The sequence below is a fragment of the Carcharhinus amblyrhynchos genome, chromosome 11 (genome assembly GCF_965287045.1).
Source record: "Carcharhinus amblyrhynchos chromosome 11, sCarAmb.v2.hapA, whole genome shotgun sequence".
Classification (NCBI taxonomy): domain Eukaryota; kingdom Metazoa; phylum Chordata; class Chondrichthyes; order Carcharhiniformes; family Carcharhinidae; genus Carcharhinus; species Carcharhinus amblyrhynchos.
The window spans coordinates 83,708,957-83,731,555 of NC_137334.1; the positions used below are offsets into that span (position 1 = coordinate 83,708,957).

At 43.4% G+C, this 22,599-nt stretch overlaps 1 protein-coding gene across 1 annotated transcript in view; it reads left to right on the top strand.

Annotated features, from left to right (window-relative positions):
* LOC145350299 (contactin-associated protein-like 5) overlaps nucleotides 1–22,599 on the top strand; it is a 644,548-nt gene that overhangs the window by 444,064 nt on the left and 177,885 nt on the right. Inside the window, exon 18 of the mRNA XM_080199493.1 lies at nucleotides 21,816–22,055. Coding sequence (XP_080055619.1) covers nucleotides 21,816–22,055 — 240 coding nt within the window. The remainder of the gene's footprint in view (nucleotides 1–21,815; nucleotides 22,056–22,599) is intronic.

The following is a 22,599-nucleotide window of genomic DNA, read 5'->3' on the forward strand; positions in this document are numbered from 1 at the left end:
TGCCCTATACAGCCGCAGCAAGACCTCCCTACTTTTATATTCAATCCCCCTCACTATGAAGGCCAGCATCCCATTCGCCTTCCTGACCACCTGCTGCACCTGCAAGCTGGGTTTTTGCGACTCATGCACAAGGACCCCGAGGTCCCTCTGCACCGTCGCCTGCTGCAGTTTTTCTCCACGTAAGTAATAATCCTTCCTACCATTCTTCCTACCAAAGTGGACCACCTCACACTTGCCAACATTAAATTCCATTTGCCAGTTCCTGGCCCAATCGCCCAGCCTATCTAGATCCTTCTGCGGACTCTCCACACCCTCCGCACAATTTGCCTTTCCACCAATCTTGGTGTCATCAGCAAATTTTGACACCATACACTCAGTTCCCTCCTCCAGATCATCTATATAAATGGTAAATAGCTGAGGCCCCAGCACCGACCCCTGAGGCACTCCACTAGTCACCAACCGCCAATCCGAATAGCACCCATTCACCCCCACTCTCTGCCTTCTATTTGACAACCAGTCCTCTATCCACGCTAACACCCTACCCCCAACTCCATGTCCCCTGACCTTCTGCAATAACCTCTTGTGAGGTATTTTGTCAAACGCCTTCTGAAAATCAAGAAAGACCACATCCACCGGCTCTCCTCTATCCACCGCCCTAGACACATCCTCATAGAACTCAAGTAAATTTGTCAGACACGACTTCCCCTTAACGAAACCGTGCTGCGTCTGCTCTATCAAGCAATTCCCCTCAAGATGCCTCGCTATTTCCTCCTTGATGACGGATTCTAACATTTTACCTACAACAGACGTTAAACTAACTGGCCTATAATTCCCCGCCTTTTGCCTGGCACCCTTCTTAAACAACAGTGTAACATTAGCCACTTTCCAATCTTCCGGCACTTCCCCGGAATCCAGCGACGTCTGGAAAATAACCACCAAGGCATCCACTATCACCTCCGCCATTTCTTTCAGAACCCTCGGATGCATTCCATCTGGTCCTGGGGACTTGTCCACAATCAGCCCCTCCAGTCTGTCTAGCACCACCTCTCTAGTAACAGTAATGTCATCTAGACCCTCCAGTCCTACCACCTTTCCATCTCTAACACCTGGCAAATTATTCACGTCCTCCTCCGTGAAGACCGAAACAAAAAAGTTATTCAAGACCTCAGCCATTTCCCCATCCCCTACCACTAAGTCCCCCTTCTCATCCTCTAAGGGTCCAACTTTCACCCTAGCCAGCCTCTTCCTTTTTATATACTTATAAAAACTCTTGCTATCCTTTTTTATATTAAGCGCTAGCCCAGCTTCATAGTTTATCCTACCCTTCTTTATCAATTTCTTTGTCAATCTTTGTTGACATTTAAACCTCTCCCAATCCTCTTCTTGCCCACTACTCTTAACTACTCTAAACGCCTCCGCTTTTAATTTAACACTTTCCTTCACCTCCTTCATTATCCACGGCTGATTACCTCTCCTCCTACGGTCCTTTTTGACCATCGGAATAAATTTCTGCTGAGCACCAAGAAAGATCTCCTTAAAAATCCTCCACTGCTCCTCAGCAGACCTACCTTCCAACATGCTCCCCCAGCCCACATTCGCCAATTCTTCTCTCATCCTACCGTACTCCCCTCTGTTCAAACAAAGGACGCGTGTCCAGGAACCCACTTTGTCGTCCTCCATCTGCACCAGAAACTCCACCATACAATGATCACTCTCCCCAAGAGGATCCTTCACCGCAAGGTCCCTAATTCTACCCGCCTCATTACATAACACCAGATCCAAGATAGCTCGCTCCCTCGTCGGCTCCAACACACACTGTTCAAGGAAACTATCCCGGCAGCATTCCAAGAACGCCTCCTCGAGCCCACCTCGTCCAACATGGGTCGACCAATCAATATGCAGATTGAAATCCCCCATAACTACGGCCGTCCCATTCCTGCACGCCGCACTTATTTGCGCGTTAACAGCCCGCCCCACCTCCAGATCATTACTCGGGGGCCTATAGACGACACCCACCAGCGTCTTCCTCCCTTTGCTGTTCCTAATCTCCACCCACAATGATTCCACTTTCTGCTCTTTGGCTCCAATATCATCCCTTGTTACCACCCTGATGCTATCCTTAATCAGCAGAGCTACGCCCCCCCCTTTTCCCTCCCGCCTATCCTTCCTGAACACTTGATACCCCTGGACATTCAGCTCCCAGTCCCTGTCACCTTGCAGCCACGTCTCTGTAATGGCCACCAGATCGTATCCATTTGTGTCGATCTGCACCACCAGCTCTTCCACTTTATTCCGAATGCTTCGTGCATTCAGATAAAGCACCTTCATCCCAGCCTTCACCTGGACCCTATTCATACTCACGCCCCCTACTCAGTGCTAACCACAGTGCCACCGTGTGCCACCCACCATGCCGCTCGTCAGGCACAGAAGGTAAGCATATTACTGATTTAACTGCACTGCTGGGGTCCAGTGGGTCCTTGAGCTAGGAATTTGCAATCTCATATCTGCACGTTAAAAGCCATCTCACACATGGAATCAGCTTATCACCTTTTCCTTTACCTGAGACGGACAAAGTATTTGCAAAGCCACTTAGCTATCTTTCAACACACACAACAAAAAGAGAAAATGCTGGAAAACCTCAGCAGGTCTGACAGCATCTATGGAGAGAAAATCGAGCCAAAGTTTCAAGTCCGAATCAAGACCTAAAATGTTGCTTCAATTCTTTCTGCAAAAATGCTGTCAGACCTGCTGAGATTTTCCAGCATTTCCTGTTTTTGTTTCAGATTTCAGCAGTATTTTGCTTTTAGATGTCTTTAAACTTGTAAATTCAAATTTCCCATGAGATAGCGAGCTATCCAATCATTCACTTTGGCTTCAGACAATGTCTACAATGTTGTTTCTAATGCCTGGCTTTCACAGCTCTTTACAGTGTGCATGTGGATCTCAGTTTTGCTTTCAATAATGTTTCATGCAATCGATAACCTAAGATGATTTCTTCCACTTGGGTGTTATTTTCAACACGTTCCCCAACCCCAAATTGATATTTTGATACTTCATAAAATCCCAATATAAGATCTTGAAAGTCATTAGAATAAAATTATCTGTTAGACATGATGGAAATCTGCAAGATTATGAAGGGCATGGACAGAATGAATAGTCAAAAACTTTTTCCCAGAGTTTAAGGGTCAGTTACCGGGGGCATAAGTTTAAGGTGTGAGAGACAAGGTTTAAAGGAGATATATGAGACAAGAATTTTACACAGAGGGTGGTGTGTGCCTGGAATTTGCTGCCGGGGGAGGTAGTGGAAGCAGATACGATAGTGACTTTTAAGAGGTGTCTTGACAAATATGCGAATAGCTTGGGAATGGAGGGATATGGTCCCAAAGGAGTAGGGGGTTTTAGTTCAGACGGGCAGTATGGTTGGTGTAGGTTTGGAGGGCCGAAGGCCCTGTTCCTGTGCTGTAATTTTCTTTGTTCTCTTTGTTCTTTTGTTCTAAAATGTTGAATTGAGTTTCTGCTTGCGCCTCAGATGTGACGTGGATATGCCGGCGTTGGACTGGGGTAAACACAATAAAAAGTCTGACAACACCAGGTTTAAGTCCAACCGATTTATTTGATAGTAAATTCACTAGCTTTCGAGGTTCCCCTCTCAGGTTTCACCTGAAGAAGAGGGAAACCTCGAAAGCTAGTGAGTTTACTATCAAATAAATCGGTTGGACTCAAACCTGGTGTTAGACTTTTTACTGTGTTTGCCCCTCAGGTGGGCATTTGAGATTCAGGAGCTTTATTCAGGGAGACAGGGGAAGTGTATTACCCTGGTACCCAAGCCAATGGTTATCTCTCAACCAATGTCTGTGAGATAGATAATCTGCTGTTTGTGGGAGCTTGGTCTTTGCAAAACTGGCCACTCGGTATCCTAATTTAAAACAGTGACTGTACTACAATAGCACCTCATTGGCTGTAAAGAGCTTTGCAACGTCTTGAGCTCACAAAAGGCAACACACAAATGTAAGCAATGGCGATGGCTTAGATATTATCGCTAGAATATTAATCCAGAAACTCAGCTAATGTTCAAGAGGGCGGCATGTTGACACAGTGGTTAGCACTGCTGCTTCATATGCCCGGAGCCTGGGTTCGCTTCCTGGCTTGGGTCACTGTCTGTGCAGAGTGTGTACGTCCTCCCTGTGTCTGCGTGGGTTCCCTCCGGGTGCTCGGTTTCCTCCCACAAACCAAAAAACATATTGGTTAGGTGCATTGACCCAAACTGGCACTGGAGTATGGCAACTGGAGATTTCCACAGTAACTTGATTGCAGTACTAACGTAAGCCTACTTGTGACACTAATAAATAAACACTAAAAAAGGACCCAGGATCGAATCCTGCCAGGGCAGATAATGGAGTTTGAATTCAATAAAAAATATTTGGAATTAGGAATCTACTAATGGCCTTGAAACAATTGTCAGAAAAACCCATCTGATTCACTAATATCCTTTAGGGAAGGAAATCTGCCATCCTTACCTGGCCTGACCTACATGTGACTCCAGAGTCACAGCGATGTGGTTGACACTCAACTGCCCAAGAGCAACCAGTGATGGGCAACAAATGCTGGCTAACTAGTGATGTCCATATCCCATGAATGAATTATAAAAGAAGGTCATTCATTTAAGTTCAAGGCACTGACCAGCTCGTTAGCTAAGAGTGTGGCACAGAATAATGTCAACAGTGTGGGGTCAATCTCCATCCTTGCTGAGGTAGTTTGTGGGGCCTACTTCCTTTATGCCTTGCCCCAAAGTGACATGGCCCCTGAGAAAGCTTGGATCCTCCGCTTTTCTGCAAAAGCAGCAGAGAAGGGGCAGCAATACACACACACCTCCGCCTATGGATTGTCAAATTCCAGAGTTCCTATTCAACTGTAGAAATGTAACCTTTCATCACATACAGTTTGGACATATTTGAACAACAGAATTCTTTCCACGACTATTTTTTACTTTTATACTTTGAGTTATAAGGTGAGGCTGGGCAGACTGGGACTGTTTTCTCCCTGGCTTTGGGGTGACCTTACAGAGGTCTATAAAATAATGAGGGGCATAGATCAGCTAGATAGTCAACATCCTTTCCCAAAGGTAGGGGAGTCTAAAACCAGAAGGGAGAGATACAAAAGGATCCAAAGGGGGCAATTTTTTCACACAGAGGGTGGTGAGTGTCTGGAACAAGCTGCCAGAGGCAGTAGTAGAGATAGGTACAATTGTGTCTTTTAAAAAGCATTTAGACAATTGGATGGGTAAGATGGGTGTAGAGGGATGTGGCCAAACGTAGGCAACTGGGATTAGCTTAATGGTTAAAAACTGGATCCATCATGTAAATCTTTATCACTCGATGACTACCCATCTAGTTGAACAATACAAAATGTCTAGCCTCAGCTATGAATAATTAACAGGTAAACTGCAAGCAAATTAATAGCAGAAAGGATTTGATGTGCGAACGTCTGAATGAATGCATCAATGTCATTCAGTTGGTCTAAGTATACAGATAGAGATGTAGAATGAGAAAGAAACCAAACATAATCAAATGCATGTTACTGGGTGAAAGAAACTGAAGCTATTGATTTTCAAACTTCCTCAGCATTTGAAGGACAATGAAGAGGAGATTTCCTAGATCTTGCAAAGGGAGTCGTAACTGACACAGAGCGATAGAATTCAATCCAAAAAATAGACCCCACTTCATATGTAAAGGGAGGCAGACAAGGGACTAGGGTAGGTTGAAGAATTCAGCAATGGTGGAATCACTTAGGTCATCATGGTTAACCTCATCGTCCTGGAGCATAACCCACCAATCTGCTTTTCTTATTCATTCATGGGATGTGGGCATCGCTGGCTAGGCCAGTATTTATTGCCCATCTTTAATTGTTGAGTGTCCTGCTCGGCCATTTCAGATGGGTAGTTAAGAGTCAGCCACATTGCTGTGGGTCTGGAGTCATGTGTAGGCCAGAACGGGTAAGGATGCCAGATTTCCTTCCCTAAAGAATGTTAGAGAACCAGGTGGTTTTTAATGACAATCAACAATGATTTCATTGTCATCATTAGACTTTTAATTCTAGATTTTTACTAAATTCAAATTTCATCATCTGCTATGGTGTGATTCGAACCCAGTCCCAAGAACATTATCCTGTGTCTGTGAATTACTGGCCCAGTGACAATACCACTATGCCACTGCTTCCACCTTTTTGATTTGATTTGATTTGATTTATTAATCTCGCATGGATTAGAGAAAACTATTGTTTCTTGCGTGCTATATAGACAAAGCATACCGTACATAAGAAAGAAAAGGGGAGAGTGCAGAATATAGTGTTACAGTCATAGCTAGGGTGCAGACAAATTATTGAGAGGTAGGTCCATTCAAAAGTCTGATGGCAGCAGGGGAGAAGCTGTTCTTGAGTTGGTTGGTGCGTGATCTCAGAGTTTTATATCTTTTCCCCGATGGAAGAAGGTGTAAGAGATAATGTCTGGGGTGCATGGGGTCCTCGATTATGCCGGCTGCTTTTCTGTGGCAGCCGGAAGTATAGACAATGTCAATGGATGGGAGGCCAGTTTGAGTAATGAACTGGGCTTCATTCATGACCCGTTGTAGTTTTCTGTGGTCTTGGGCAGTGCAGGAGCCATACCAAGCTGTGATACAACCAAAAAGAATGCTTTCTATGGTATAGAAGTTGGTGAGAGTTGTAGCGGATATGCTCACTTTCACCTGCCCTAAGGGGTTTATTTTGAGATGACAGACATTGAATAAAGTAACAATTCTGATAATTCAGCAGTGTTTTACCACCCAGCACTTGTCCTACAACCCTCGAATACCAGCCAGTAACAAGAGCAGCTGCTTAGCCAGTGAGGGAAATCCTTTTCTGTTATACTTAAATGCTTTGGTTTTCCGAAGATGCTCAGAGGCATATATTTCGGCAATTTATTTTGTCCAGCTATCGGGAGGAGCATAAAGCCTCTGTTTGAAATGTGGCCGCTGGGTCATGGGAAAGCTCATATTTTGAGCTATTTCTGGATCTGTTATTGGGTAGCTGGCTGAATGTATTTAAAATTAGCAAAGTTCACCTCCCCAGAGACTCTGTAGGTTTGCAGTGTTGATATCGTTTGCTTAAAAGATCAAACTGGTTCATTTCCTTGATTTAATTAACTTTGATTCCCTAACGTGAAGCTGTTTATTCCTGGGCATGGTTATGTACCATTCAATGTTGTACTAAAGCACTAAACTGATGACTTATTGCAGTTGTAATTCTTGATTCTGTTATTATTATTAACAACGTTTAGAACCATAAGAGAATAATTGAATATACCTTACTTTTACGTTATAGTTCCCACATGATTGGAAACATTCCGTGTGCTTGTGCAATTTATCTTCAACTTCTTTAAGTATCTCTTTAAGTTTAAAATTAAAGTTTATTTATTAGTGTCACAAATAGGCTTACATTAAATTGCAGTGAAGCTATGTCACACTCCGGTGCCTGTTCGGGTACATTGAGGGAGAATTGAATATACTCAAGGAGCACATCTTTTGGGCTTGTGGAGAGAAAAAGGAGCACCCAGAGGAAACCCACTCAGACACAGGGAGAACAGACAGATTCTTCAACAGACAGTGACCCAACTAGGGAATCGAATCCGGGTCCCTGGTGCTGTGAGGCAGCAGTGTTAACCATTGTCCATTGTGCCACACAGTCAAACTAGGATGCTGAGGGGCGTCATGGTGGCACAGTGGTTAGCACTGCTGCTTTACCATGCCAGGGACCTGGTTTCGATCCCTGGTTTGGGATACTGTCTGTGCAGAGTTTATATGTCCTTCCATGTCTGCATGGGTTTCCTCTGGGTGCTCTGGCTAATGTTTATTTATTATTCATTAATCACAAGTAAGGCTTACATTAACACTGCAATAAAGTTACTATGAAATTCTCCTAGTCGCCACACTCAGTCCCCTGTTCGGGTCAGTGCACCTAACCAGCACGTCTTTCAGAATGTAGGAGGAAACTGGAGCACCCAGAGGAAACCCATGCAGAAATGGGGAGAACGTACAAACACCACATAGACAGTGACCCCAAGCTGGGAATCTAACCCGGATCCCTGGTGCAGTGAGGCAGCAGTGCTAACAACTGTGTTACTGTGCCTTCCCCAAGGTCCAAAGGTTAGGTACATTGGCTGAACTAAATACTCCTCTACTGTATCTGAACAGGCGCAGCAGTGTGGCGAATGGGAGATTTTCACAGTAAGTTCATTGCAGTGTTGATGTAAGCCTACTTTACTCTAACTAAACTTTACTCTAAATAAACTTTACTCTAACTTGTGCTCTGAAGGGAAGCTTGAGTATGGGGGCTCTCTGACTGAGACCAGGCAGATAACACACTGTTCCCTGGCCACGTTTAATCCTGCAAAATGAACTGAAACAAGAAATATCATCAAGAAAATTAATGTGTCGAAGCAATGGGTTGTTCTTGGAGGCTGTTTACTAATGGACTGTTTCTGCAGCATTATGGCTGACTCATGAACGCGTGATTAAATTGGTTTCAGTGTGGGAAGAAGCTTAAACTTTATTACTTCTTATAGCCTGAAACTAATTAATCAATTTGTATTCCTTTGCAGGATGATTAAAGTCACAGGTAATTGGATTTTTGAGCAGATAAATTTTTAGATAGACGTATTCTACGTCACTTAGACTGCATTTTGCCATCTGATTGCACACTGGGTACTCAATAATTTCTTCAGTAACTAAATATCTGGAAGATATTCAGTTCTAAAATAGGTGTCATTATTACATCCTACATGTATTGCAAAGGGAGAAAACTCTTATTCTTAGAATCCCTACAGTGCAGAAGGAGGCCACTCGGCCCATCGAGTCTGCACCGACCACAGTCCCAATCAGGCCCCATCCCCTTAACCCCACATATTTACCCTGCTAGGTCCCCCTGACACTAAGGGGCAATTTAGTATGGCCAACACATCTTTGGACTGTGGAAGCAAGCCAGAGCACCTGGTGGAAACCCACACAGAGATGGGGAGAATGTGCAAACTCCACACAGACAGTGACCTGAAGCCGGAATTGAACCTGGGTCCCTGTCTCTGTGAGGCAGCACTGCTAAACACCGTGCCACTGTGCTGCCCTATTCCGCAGTGCATTTCCACATCAAACCTTATAAATAAAAAGCACCATGAACCTTGATGAAGAAATGAAAGAACTCCCACTGTGAAAGCTGAGATATGACGCAGAAGTCACATACTGTACTTGCCAGTCTTCAGTCTGAGTTCAATTTATTTGACATTGATTAACATACATGTGTAATATAGGCACTTTCACTGCAGGGCACACGTTTTCAGTCAAGTGAGTTTGACTTATTAATAAAGTGCCACATGCTTATGTACAGTTGCTGCTTGATCTAATTGTTATGCAATTTTTAATAATAACAACGCAATTGATCTTTTTGTCAGATAATTGCTCATGCTGGGAAGTTGACGTCAGCAGGAGTGCGTAACCAATCGACAAGAAAATTGATCTGTTAGTGTTCCTTCAGATTCTTTGAGCATTTAATTGAAATGCCTCAATTTACAAGAAAATCCTTCTAAAAAAAAATTAAAGCTTATTTATTCATGGCACAAGTAGGCTTACATTAACACTACAATGAAGTTACTCTGAAAATCTCCTAGTCGTCACACTCCAACACCTGTTCGGGTACACTGAGGGAGAATTTAGCACAGCCAATGCATCTAACCAGCACATCTTTTGGACTTTGGGAGGAAACCAGAGCAGCCAGAGGAACTACACAGATACTGGGAGAATGTGCAGACTCTGCACAAACAGTGATTCAATCCAAGAATCAAACCTGGGTCCTTGGCGCTCTGAGACAGCAGTGTTAACCACTGCATCACCATGCCACCCCTGCTATGGGTGGCTATGTGGGCCTGCCATGTTGAGAAACAAGAAGACATTGAGATGATAGAAAATTATATCAAATATTTAACTTTCTCTCTCTCTAATAAATAGAGAGGCTGGAATTCTCACATCCTGCCCGCCACTGGAATTTTAGCCATTGATAGTTGGATAGGAATTTCCAGCTTTTGGACCAGTGCAGCAGGAGAATTCCACCCATATATTGAAATCAATCCCATTTTCCTGCTCTTGTCCCATATCTTTGAATGTTATGAGATTTCATGTGCTCATCCAAATATTTTTCACAGGTTGTAAGTTCTCCAGCCTCCACAAAGGAAGCACTTTTCAGATTCCCACCACCATCTGAGTGAAAGAGTTTTTTCTCAAATCTCCTCTAAATCTCCTGTTTGCCTCATGCCACATGGGTATTATCTTGACTTTTGCAAAGCAATGTGGCTACTTGGATTTTCCTGCCATAAGAAGCAGCAGCTTTTCAGTGCCGAACACATCGGCACAGACCATAGCAGGGACGTGTTGGCTTTCTCTGCTTTCCTTCGTTACATGTTTTACATCAAAGACTGAACAGGAAAAAGACAGAAAACATTTCATCCAAAATGTCTCATGGCGCACATTCATCAGCAAGACCATTTTGCTATCTCCCATTGCTGCCATAACCACCGCTCACTGTACAGGATGTGATGCTATGCCTCATCTTGAATTGGCCCTGTCCATTGCTGCAGGTGAACTACATGTGGATCAGCGGGATCTTCACAGTAACTTCATTGCAGTGTGAATGTCAGTCTACTTATGACACTAATAAGTAAACTCCAACTTTTTTGCCAAACTTCCCTTCCTGCAGGATTGGACCAGTGTTAGGAGTATTCTCTGCTCCAACTGCCCTGAACAAAATGTCTTCAAAATTGGTATTGGCAACAATTTACATTCTAATGTTTATTTTTTGCTAGTGTCACAAGTTGGCTTACGTTAACACTGCAATGAAGTTACTGTGATAACCCCCTGGTCGCCACACTCTGGCACCTGTTTGGGTACACCAAGGTAGAATTTAGCATGGCCAATGCACGTCTTTGGACTGTGGTAGGAAACCGGAGGAAAGTGAAACCCATGCAGACACAGGGAGAATGTGCAGTCTCCGCAAAGACAATGACCCCAAACCTGGGAATCAAGCCTAGAACCCTAGCACTGTGAGACAGCAGTGCTAACCACTGTGCCACCGTATTGCTCCCACAGGGAATGCTTGTTGCAGAGAATGTCTCCTTGTCGAACCGTTTCAAGATGTTTGCCTTGTACTTCACAATGGTGGATAAATCCAATAGTAAAATCTCCCACTTCTTTGAAATGTCCACTTACTACTCATGCTGCAATTTTTTAATTGCTGTTTCAACTTCATTTTCTTTCCAATCAACAACTCTTTTAACTTTCTTACAAATTTAGTGGTTCTCAAAGTCTTTGAATGTCCTTTCACAGAGAAACCCTTTGATGTCAAATTATCAAGAGCATAATTTCATGCTCTTGAATGGTGTAACTTCGCTCTGATTGGTTGGCGCTGTCATATGATAAGCTTAGACAAGTTTGGCCAATTCGGAGTTATCAGTGCCCAATTTCAGCCTATTGCGGGCATTGTTTCATTGCAGTTCTTCTGGCAGGATTAGTTGTAAACTTGAACATAACCGAAATTTCATAAAATCTAAATTTGACTCACCTGTGCTTCCACTGCAATGCAATTATGTAAGAGTTTCAGCCAGTTGGTAGCACTCTCACGTCTGACAGTTTTGGGTTCAAGTCCCATTCCAGAGACTCGAGCAGCAAGTTTAGGCAGCACTCCACTACAATACCAATGGAGTGCCGGACTATTAGGAGATGCCATCTTTCAAATAAGACATTGAACTGCAGCCCCAGTTGAATGCAAAAGATTCCATATGGCGCTTTCTGAAGCCAGGAAATCGAGTTATTCCTGTTGACCAAGTCATTATGTCCCCTTTAAACAACTTTGCAGAAACAGATGATCGAGCTGTGAGCACATTGCTGTTTGTGGGAGCTTGCAGTGCCTAGATTGGCTGCCATGTTTCTTACAATACAACAGTGATTACATTTGAGAAAAAGTCCTTTGCGACATCCTGAGGTTTTGAAAAATGCCATGTAAATGCAAGTCTTTGCTTTCTCTTCAGTCTCTAATACAAAAACAGAAAATGCTGGAAAATCTTAGCAGGGTCTGACAGCATCTGTGAAGAAAGAACAGAGCCAATGTTCCAAGTCTGGATGACCCTTCATCAGAACTGTATCTCTAACTAAAGTTTAAAGTTTATATATTAGTATTCCAAGTAGGCTTGCGTTAACACTGTGATGATGTTACTATGAAAATCTCCTAAGTCCAGCGCCTGTTTGGGTACACTGAGAGAGAATTTAGCATGGCCAATGCACCCAACTAGCACGTCTTTTAGACTGAGGGAGGGAACTGGAGCACCCGGAGGAAACCCATGCAGACATAGGGACTGTGTGCAAACTCCACACAGACAATTACCCAAGGCCAGAATTGAACCCTGTTCCCTGGCATTGTGAGGCAACAGTGCTAACCATTGTTTATCCATATTGGTGAACAATTACTGACTAATTCTTGCCATCATTGTACACTCTTCCCGAATCTGCCAGCTGTTCTTTTCTCCCAGTGTTACAGCTTTGACTCTGTTATAATTTTCCCATGCCTTAGGCTCTTTACACTGACTCTGACCTCAATCGATGTGCGCTTTTTCCATTCTCACCACTGACAGCATTAGCTTGAGAATCATCTATGTAACAGAGCTGCTGTTATAAGATTACAGTTTTCGACATGAAGCAATATAAATCAAGCATTCCCATCAAAGCTTACAATTTTTAATTACATCTCAAAGCAACTAAATTCTTTTAATGCATGAAGCTAAGTGCTTCCCCTGAAGCAGTAACTTCCAAAGGCAAATTGTAATGAGACCTGCAAAACCAAAAGAAAAAGTCTCACTAACAGATTAACACAGGAAAGAGAAAGCCGTACAAATACGCAAATTGTGAGCCAGTGCTCCCAAAAACAAAAAAGCAAGGATTTTATTTTCAAGAATACTTATTCTTCTGAGGGACTAGTCCACTGAGGTCTGATTTCTTCTAGTTCTCAGTTGAAATCTGTTCACCTCCTCCCCCTTCAATGAAAGAACATAACTTTTCACATCCATTCAAAGCCCTTCATTCATGCCAGTGCTCGACCCTTTATTTCAGCATCACTTGCATTAAGTTATGCCTGTAATGGATAGACTACATGCTGAATGACAAACAATTTACCTCCCACTTGTCTCTCATGTGTTCTGAGATGAACATGTGGGACAAAAATTATATCCAGAACCTTCTTATCTCCTGAAATAACATGGAGGATCTTCTAAGCAGGATATTTTCTTTCCAAATATAATATTTGCAATTATCATGCATTACCTAACCTCCTGTATAAACCCTAGATTTATCTGTATGCTGTAGGTTGGCCTGATAATTCCTCAGGAAAAATAACTGCATTAATGTGGAAAGTGTATTTAATGTAAATTGAGCTCAGGTCTGGGATGAATCAATTTCCTCATGACAGAGTGTTCATTCTTGAATAAAACATACTAATGGTCTTTAAACAAGTGACATATACTAAGAATTTTCCAATGACATGATTCAAGAGTATGATTACACTATATTTTTCATAAGATTAGTAGTGCCAAGATGAATTTAAATAGGGAATCAATGTTGTGCAAGTGCTGGAATAGTGGTTTTAAAGAGTGGTTCATAATGCTTTTTGTGGATGTCTTTGTATAGAGCATGTAAAGAGGAAAATCTCTCTTTTCATTGGCATTCTTGAGCAACATCAAGTGGACAGATTCATACTTTCGAAACACTTCACTTTTCTTTGGATCAGTTCATAGTGGCACATATAGAAGGAGATTACTTGGAGTATTGCAAAAGACATGATGCCAGAGTGTTTCATCTTGCGACCATCGGGACAAACTCAAATGGTGGAATTCTCTAGCCATGCTGGTCTAAAAGCCAGAAATTCCCGCCCAACTGTCAATGGGACTTCACATTCTCTGCAACCCGCCCGCTAATATTCTAGTGGCAGGCGGGATGGGAGTCTTCCAGCCAAGAATTTTAAAGTTTATTTATTAATGTCTCAAGTAGGCTTACATAAACACAGCAGTGAAGTTACTGTGAAAATCCCCTAGTCGCCGTGCTCCTGGTTGGGTACACTGAGGGAGAATTTAGCATGGCCAATGCACCTAACCAGCACATCTTTCGGGCTGTGGGATGAAACCGGAGCACCTAGAGGAAACACCTGGGAGAACACGCTGACCCTGCACAGGCAGTGACCCGAAGTCGGAATCGAACCTGGGTCCCTGGCACTGTAAGACAGCAGTGCCAACCACTGTGCCACCTAGAAATGCCTAACTTCAAAGAATCACAGCAATAAACCATCATGCTAGCACAGCATGGCTGAAATTTTCCCATATTTTTTCAAAGTGTCGATTCCAGGAAGAAAACCGGTGGGAATACACCAATGGCAGGAAAACTCACCGAATATTGACCTTATTAATAAAAATGTTTTCCCCCCACATGATTCAAATGCTCGGATGTCTTGTCTCCGATTAACTCATCCTGGGATACCTTAATCTCTCTAATCAGTGGGGCACACCTTTTCAACCCCTCCAGAAATACATTCAATCTCATTCAAAGAGGCTTTGCATGCTTTTTGGGCATGGAACCAATCTCACTGGCAAAACTGGGTGTTCCGAATGTGCAGGGCATATCTCCCATCATTCAGAGCCTGCTCCTCCCCATCTCCTTGCCTCTCCACCACCCGCCCCCCCCCAACAACCACCACCACCACCACCCCCCAACCACCATCCACGCTCTCTATTTGGACATTTAGTTGGCCATTCTTTTAAAAATAGAGGTGAGCATGTCTGGAACACGCAGTGAACGATCGGCACATGGACAGATCCCCACATCAGCTTCCCGACTCTGAACTGAACATTCATTTTCCCAGTTACTTGCGATAGTCACTATCATCCTCTGTAAGGCTTAAATATGCTTTTTAAATATTTACAACCTTTGTAAAGCCTGCAGCAACTCTCCCTCCTCCCCCCACCCTGTGTGACTATTTGCCTTCAGATTGCTACATTCCTTTATATATTTCAGTCGTCTAAAAATTATGGATCTGAAACTGTTTCCTTTTCAGTAATCCTGGCATGAGGCTGAATAAGAGACCCAGGTTCAATTCCCGGCTTGGGTCACTGTCTGTGTGGAGTCTGTACATTCTTCCTGTGTCTGCGTGGGCTTCCTCCGGGTGCTCCACTTTCCTCCCACAGTCCGAAAGATGTGCTGATTAGATGCTTTCTCCCTCAGTGTATCCGAATAGGCGCTGGAATATGGCAACAAGGGGACTTTCATGGTAACTTCATTGCAGTGTTAATGTAAGCTTCCTTGTGACAATGAGAAATAAACTCTAAAGTCAGCAGAAAGTCCTACTGGAGTTTGAGATGTGTTTGCTAGGCACAAAACTAATCCAACAAGGTGAACTCAGTTAATGTGTTCTTTACTTATGGTGTAAAAGCCTATACACTGCCATGACTCTGTCCCCGCGGCACCAACCCCTGGCAGTGCCAACCTCCCCAGACCAGGCTTGCTGGCTCTATCAGGCCACACCCTACCATAATGATGGTGCTAAACACACCCCCATAATTCTTTTTGACAAAATGTCAAAGACAAGGTGAAAATCTACCACTGTTCCTGCAAAGGAAAACACACTGGGGGCAATCTTATCATCATGCCTGCCAGCAATGGATGGTTGAGCCAGTAAGATCATGAGACAGCCGAGAAATCAGGCTTGCGTCTTGATTTCTCGTCTGTCGCGATATTGCGGGCACCAGATATCCGCCCATTTCTGGCGCAAGGCTGAATAAATTATTTAAATTTATTTTAATGGTAATTTCAATGTGATTAGCAAGCCCAGGACTCAATTGTCTGGACTGTTTTGCCTGTGTAGCCTCAAAGAACAAAGAACAGCACAGCATAGGAAACAGGCCCCTCGAGCCTACAAGCCCGCGCCACCCATTTTAACACGTTGAGTGCCCCACTCAAGTCCCTCGTCGCTCATCAACGCTCCCGTCCACTGCTGGGGGAGGTTCTCTGGTGAGAATCATGTATGGTTCCCCATCCACGGAACCATATATGATGGCGTTGCTGGGAGAACTGGAGGCTACTGAGACCCCTCTGGGAGGTCAGGGGCAAGAAGGGTGCCCCTTGGGCAGTGCCAATCTGGCACTGCCCACCAGACACTGGGCAGTGTCAAGGGGGCAAGGCCTGATGGGTTGGAGCCTACAGGGGGCTGCCAAAATGAGGAAGGCTGATCGGTGGGGCATGGACTGCTAAGGTTCTGTACAGCATTCGGTTTCAGGAGGGAGGTGGGACCGCTGCTGCTCTGAATGGTGACCCGTGGGTGGAGGGAGTAGGGAGAGATTTGGTGATTGGTCTGGCCAGGATGGGGGTTGGCGGTGGGGACAAGAAGGTGATTTTAGGATTTTTTTGAGTGCACTGAGTACATAAAATTCAACATTTGGACTTGCTCAAAAAACAGATGTGAAACCCTCCTATTTTCACGCTCGTTCTGGACTTAGAATTTGTTTCATAAGATCACCCTCAGTGGTTTCCAATCAGAATTTCAGGCTTTACCAGTATTGGAAACCAGTCGTGATTCCCGCAAATAGGATGTTACAGCAAAGGGCCGGGGTGGGAGTGGGAATATTTGACGACCCCACAAGCTATGACCTTAACCTTTTAAGCATACTTAAATCCACTTAAAAGTAAAGTTTATTTATTAGTCAAAGTAGGCATAAATTAACACGATTAACAGTCACTGTGAAAATCCCCTGGTCACCACACTCTGGCGCCTATTCGAGTACCCTGAGGGGGAATTTAGCATGGCCTAACCAGCATGTTTTTCGGACTGTGGGAGGAGACCAGAGCAACTGGAGGAAACCCATGCAGACATAGGGAGAACGTGCAAACTCCACAGTGTCTGTGTGGCCCAAGCCAGGAATCAAACCCAGGTCGCTGGTGCTGTGAGGCAGCAATGCTAAAACCACTGTGCTACCATGCTGCCCTATTAATTCATGCAAATCAGTTTCATGCCTTCACTGCACATGAACCTGATTATGTTACTGGCATAGGTAGGGGGAGATCTCAAACTGAGACCTTGCCCAGAAAAGAATCCCACTATGGCCATCTAATGAGAGTTAGTAGCCATAATGAGATTTGCGCCCTTAGCGAATGGGCCCAGGGAATCTTGCACAGAAATAGCTATTCAATTAAAAGTTTAACATGTCCGAATATTTGGTTTCCTTCAAGGAAGCACAGATTTTAGGACAAAATCTGAGAAAAACTCAGTTATTCTGGCAGCATCCATTGGGAGAGAACACACCGTTACCGCTTTGAGTCCACATGACCCTCATTCAGCACTAAAGAGAGGAAAAATGTGTTGGATTATGTACTCTATAAGATGGAATGGAACAACTGGAGTTGTGATTAGTGGCAGCTGGGACAGGTTGCTACTGAGGTGAACAAAATTTAAAAACAAGTGACAGATAGCCCAGTGGGGGAGAGGAGAGAGGGTTTTTACAAAGGAGCACAAAAATGTGTGGCATATTGAAGAAAAAGGTTACGATGGAAGTGCAAGGTCAGAGTCTAAAGTTGTTGAATTCAGCTTTGAGTCTTGAGTTTAATGTGGGTAGTAGATTTGTTGTGTTATGCCCCAGCTGATTACGCTTAACACTACCTTTGACTCATTCTATGAAAATACAGAGATGTGAAGTTGGTGTGCGGGTTTCATGCGAGTCTCGTCACCTCCATTGCTGCCTTGGTACGTACATACTGCCTCATGACAATCCCTGGAATGTAACTGGACCCACTGGGTCTATCTGAAGAAAATAGGGTGATGTTCTTGGGTAAACTAATAAGGACCATACAGGTTATCCTGAGCAGTCTATTATCTGTGTACTTTTATAAGAATATATCCCTGTATCCCGGCAATTGGTGAATAAATAAGCTAATCCTTTTGATGGCTCGCAGAAGAAAAATACACAACGCGAGAAGGCTAGGCTTTGGCTGATCTGTCTTTAATCTCATAATGGTTTGTTTTATGCCTTTGAAATTAAAATGCAAATTCTTAAGATAATAACACTGGCAATTTTCTTCATAATTTTACTGTTCATGTCCTTATGTTATTACAGACACTATTCTCCCAATTGCTTACAAGCTAGTTTTCCCATTGTGAGCATGATGGTTCTTTGAAAGGTCCAAAATTACCGCTTTATTCAAACATGCTTCTGAATAAATTATTTCATTCGGTATGTTGTTTTTAATGTTTGTTCCTCTTAAGTGGATACTCTGGATAAGCAATTTCAAAAAATGGGGATTTACTTATTTAATTACCCTGAGTGCACAGCGTCTGGAATAAGAAGAGCCCCGGTAGAACTGGCGAGGTTAATGCAAGTGCCACTGTTTCCTTTCATTATCTGTTAGGATTGTATCTGCTGGCAAAAAGAATTCATTGGCATGCGTTCCTGATATCTATCGGAGCACAGACTTAATGTTGCAAAGCTGGATGAGAGGTTGATTTGCAAAGCGACAAAACAAAACTAATCGGCAACTGTGTTTTCATAATGACATATTTATTTTTTAAAAAAGTATCAATTGTGCAGCTTTATTCAGGGTCAAACCTTGTCAGAAGATGGAGCTGGAAGCATAATGCGGTAGAGGATAAAACATTTGAAATACGTTTTGTAAAGCATTGAATGCCTAAAGGGATTATTGCAAGTAGTATTTATAATAGAATACATTAATCACTGAGCTTTAGCTGTTTAGTTTTATTACCTTTCTTAAGCTTTATAAATACCTGCATACATCAACGCAACAGTAAAGGGAATTCAGCTTTATTCTTCACGATTTAATACTTCTATTGACTGTATAGTTTCCTACTCCGCTAACTCTGTGGAGGCTATTAATAATAATACATTTAATAGTATTTAAATAATATTAACATTCAAAAGCTGTGTCTTAAATTTTTTTGTGTCCAGTTTTTTCAGCCATGCCACTGTTATGTAGAAGTGGAGGCGGTGGCGCTCTTTAAGTTTCGTACCAGTGTCTTGCCCCAGGGAAAAAGTTAATTGGAACAAGTCCTAACTGCTCTTTACCCAAAACCCACTGTGATTTAACATTGTTACCCGGCTCTTGCTTATTTATTTCCTCTCAAGTTCATTTGGATAGTGGCAAGATCAGGGAGTATTTTGCCAACCTATTACTTCCTCTAACACAGAGGATGTGCGCTTTTAAATAAAGAATTGGGGCTGTCTTTATAAATATTCGCAGCAGTCACAGTTTACATTAGTTCACTCCCTCAAAAAAATTAAACCCAGGTTCCAAAAGACGTGAGTCCATCATTTAAACACAATTTTAAAATGTCCGTCACTGACATCTGTGCAAGAACGTTTAAGACATTCATGTGACATTCCACTATCTGTTATTTTAAGATACGGTTATACCTTGTCCAATTAATAAATGTATTAAAATAATGGGCAGCGGAATATCATGCATATGAAGTTAAATAATATTCAGTCTTGCATTCCTACTCAATTGAACACTTACTAAGGTTGGGCAGCAGGATGGCAGAGTGGTCAGCGCTGCTGCCTCATCATGCCAGGGACCTAGATTCGATTCCCAGCTTGGGTCACTGTCCCTGCAGAATCTGCACGTTCTTCCCGTGTCTGCGCGGGTTTCCTCTGGGTGCTCTGGTTTCCTCCCACCGTCCAACAAAGTACGGGTTAGGGTGACTGGTCATGCTAAATTGACCCGATTAGCAGGGTTATGATGATAGGGCCTGTGTGGGATGCGGTCAGTACAGACTCGATGGGCCGAATGGCCTCCTTCTGTCCTGTAGGGATTCGATGGATATGGTTTTTGCAACAGGATTTCTGTAACTTGTGTCTGACTAATAAATATGCATATTCAGTATTCTATAATGTAATTTGATCCTAAGAGAGGAAACGAATACTCAACATTTCACACAAAAAATATCTTCTAACATAAAAACAGGGAGAACTGGAAAATATTCAGCAGGTCTGGCAGCGTAGGTGGAAAGTTAACGGGCGAGATTCGTTGGCCTCCCAGCCACCTGTTTCCCGTTGGCGGGAGGTGGTGCCTTGTTTGCTCGTGGTGGGACTCTCCGGTCCTGTTGCTGTCAGTGGGAATTCCCATTGATGTCACCTCACACCAGCAGGAAACCTGCGGGCGGGGGTGCGCTGCCAGCGGGAATGGAAAATCCCGCCAGAGTGAGCGGCCGGAGAATTCTGGCCAGGATTTCGGGTCCAGTGTGACTTCTTTGGAACTTTTGTGTAGAATACACTGGTGCTGAGATGAAATTTAGCCAATGATTATATTTCACATGTTAAAAATTGGAAGGTTAATGGTGTTTGTTCTTCGATCAAAACAATTATATCATCAAGGTGCACGAGAGCTAATTTTGTAAATCTCATATAAACCTATAAAATTCCCACGGGACTCGACAGGGTGGAGGCAGGAAGGACCTTCCCGTTGGTGGGCATCTATCTACTTATTTGGAATTCATCCTTTGCATTGCAAAGAATAATAAATAAATGTTAAGTTGCAACATGTGTACTGAGGATTTTTTTTTGCAGTTACGAGTGGTGTGCCTCAGGGATCTGTTTTGGGGCCACTGTTGTTTGTAATTTTTATTAATGATCTGGATGAGGGTATAGTTGGGTGGATTAGTAAATTTGCTGATGACACCAAAGTTGGAGGTGTGGTAGATTGTGAGGAAGGGTGTCATAGTCTGCAGGGAGACTTAGATAGGTTGCAGAGCTGGGCCGAGAGGTGGCGGATGGAATTTAATGCGGAGAAGTGTGAGGTAATTCACTTTGGTAGGAGCAACAGATGTGTCGAGTATAGGGCTAACGGGAGGACTTTGAATAGTGTGGATGAACAGAGGGATCTAGGTGTGTGTGTACATAGATCCCTGAAAGTTGGGAATCAAGTAGATAAGGTTGTCAAGAAGGCGTACGGTGTCTTGGCGTTTATTGGTAGGGGGATTGAATTTAGGAGTCGCAGTGTAATGTTGCAACTGTACACTACTCTGGTGTGGCCGCACTTGGAGTACTGTGTGCAGTTCTGGTCCCCGCATTACAAGAAGGATGTGGAGGCGTTGGAGAGGGTGCAGAGGAGGTTTACTAGGATGTTGCCTGGTATGGTGGGGAGGTCCTATGAGGAGAGACTGAGGGATCTAGGGTTGTTTTCGTTGGAAAGAAGGCGGCTAAGAGGGGATCTTATTGAAACATATAAGATGATTAGAGGTTTAGATAGGGTGGATAGTGATAGCCTTTTTCCTCGGATGGAGAAAGCTAGCACGAGGGGGCATGGCTTTAAATTAAGGGGGGGTAGCTACAGGACGGATTGCAGGGGTAGGTTCTTTACCCAGCGGGTGGTGAGGGATTGGAATGCCCTGCCTGCTGCAGTTGTAAATGCGTCTAGTTTGGGGGCGTTTAAGAGATCTCTGGATAGGTTTATGGACGAAAAGGGATTGGTATAGGCTAGTGGGTCATTGTTTTTGTAACTGGTCGGCGCAACATCGTGGGCCGAAGGGCCTGTTCTGCGCTGTAATGTTCTATGTTCTATGTTCTATGTTATTGTGGGAATTCTGTTCTTCCTTTGTGCGTTATTTACTGTTGACAAGGGCACAAGCAGCTACAATTGGACCTGAGTCTTTTACCCACCCCCAACCCCTCCAGATTTACTTAAAATCAATCGATCTGTTTTCAGGTGGGACTGCCTCAAGACAGAAGGGATTCCTTGGATGTGTTCGCTCTTTACGGTTAAATGGAGTCACCCTTGATCTTGAAGAAAGAGCCAAAATCACCCCCGGGGTGAAGCCCGGATGCCTGGGGCACTGCAGCAGTTATGGTAACCTGTGTCACAATGGAGGGAGGTGTATAGAGAAATACAATGGCTATTCGTGCAACTGCAGTCACTCTGCATACGATGGACCATTCTGTAAAAAAGGTAAGCAGATGCCCACCCATTAAAATCAAGTCAAATAATGTGAATGGCTTTCTTTTTGATGGTTGTACATTGGATTTCAGCAAGCTTTCCTTTCCAGATTAGAACAGAATCATTTGTTCTGAGTGTCAAAATGTTGAGTCATGCTCACTACATTGTAATAAAAAACATTAAATGCAAGTATCTAGATTCCCTGTCATATAAAGATACCCATTCCATTGTGTCTCTCACAGTCATGCTTCTGTATGATAACCTTTGCTGAAACTTTTTTTTCAGAACTCTTAGTTCCTTTTGTCTGGCTAAACTGTGTCATATTTTCCACCTGCCTAGATTACTCTCAGCCTTTTGGTTGTTGTTCAGTGGTGAGATTCAGCATCTGGTGTAATGCAACTATGAGAACACTTTGATTTGATTTGATTTATTATTGTATTTGTATACAGTGAAAAGCATTATTTCTCACACACTATAAAGCATACCATTTGTAGAGTACATGGAGAAAAGGAAAGGAGAGAGGATGTAGTGTTGTAGTCATAGAAAGATCAATTTA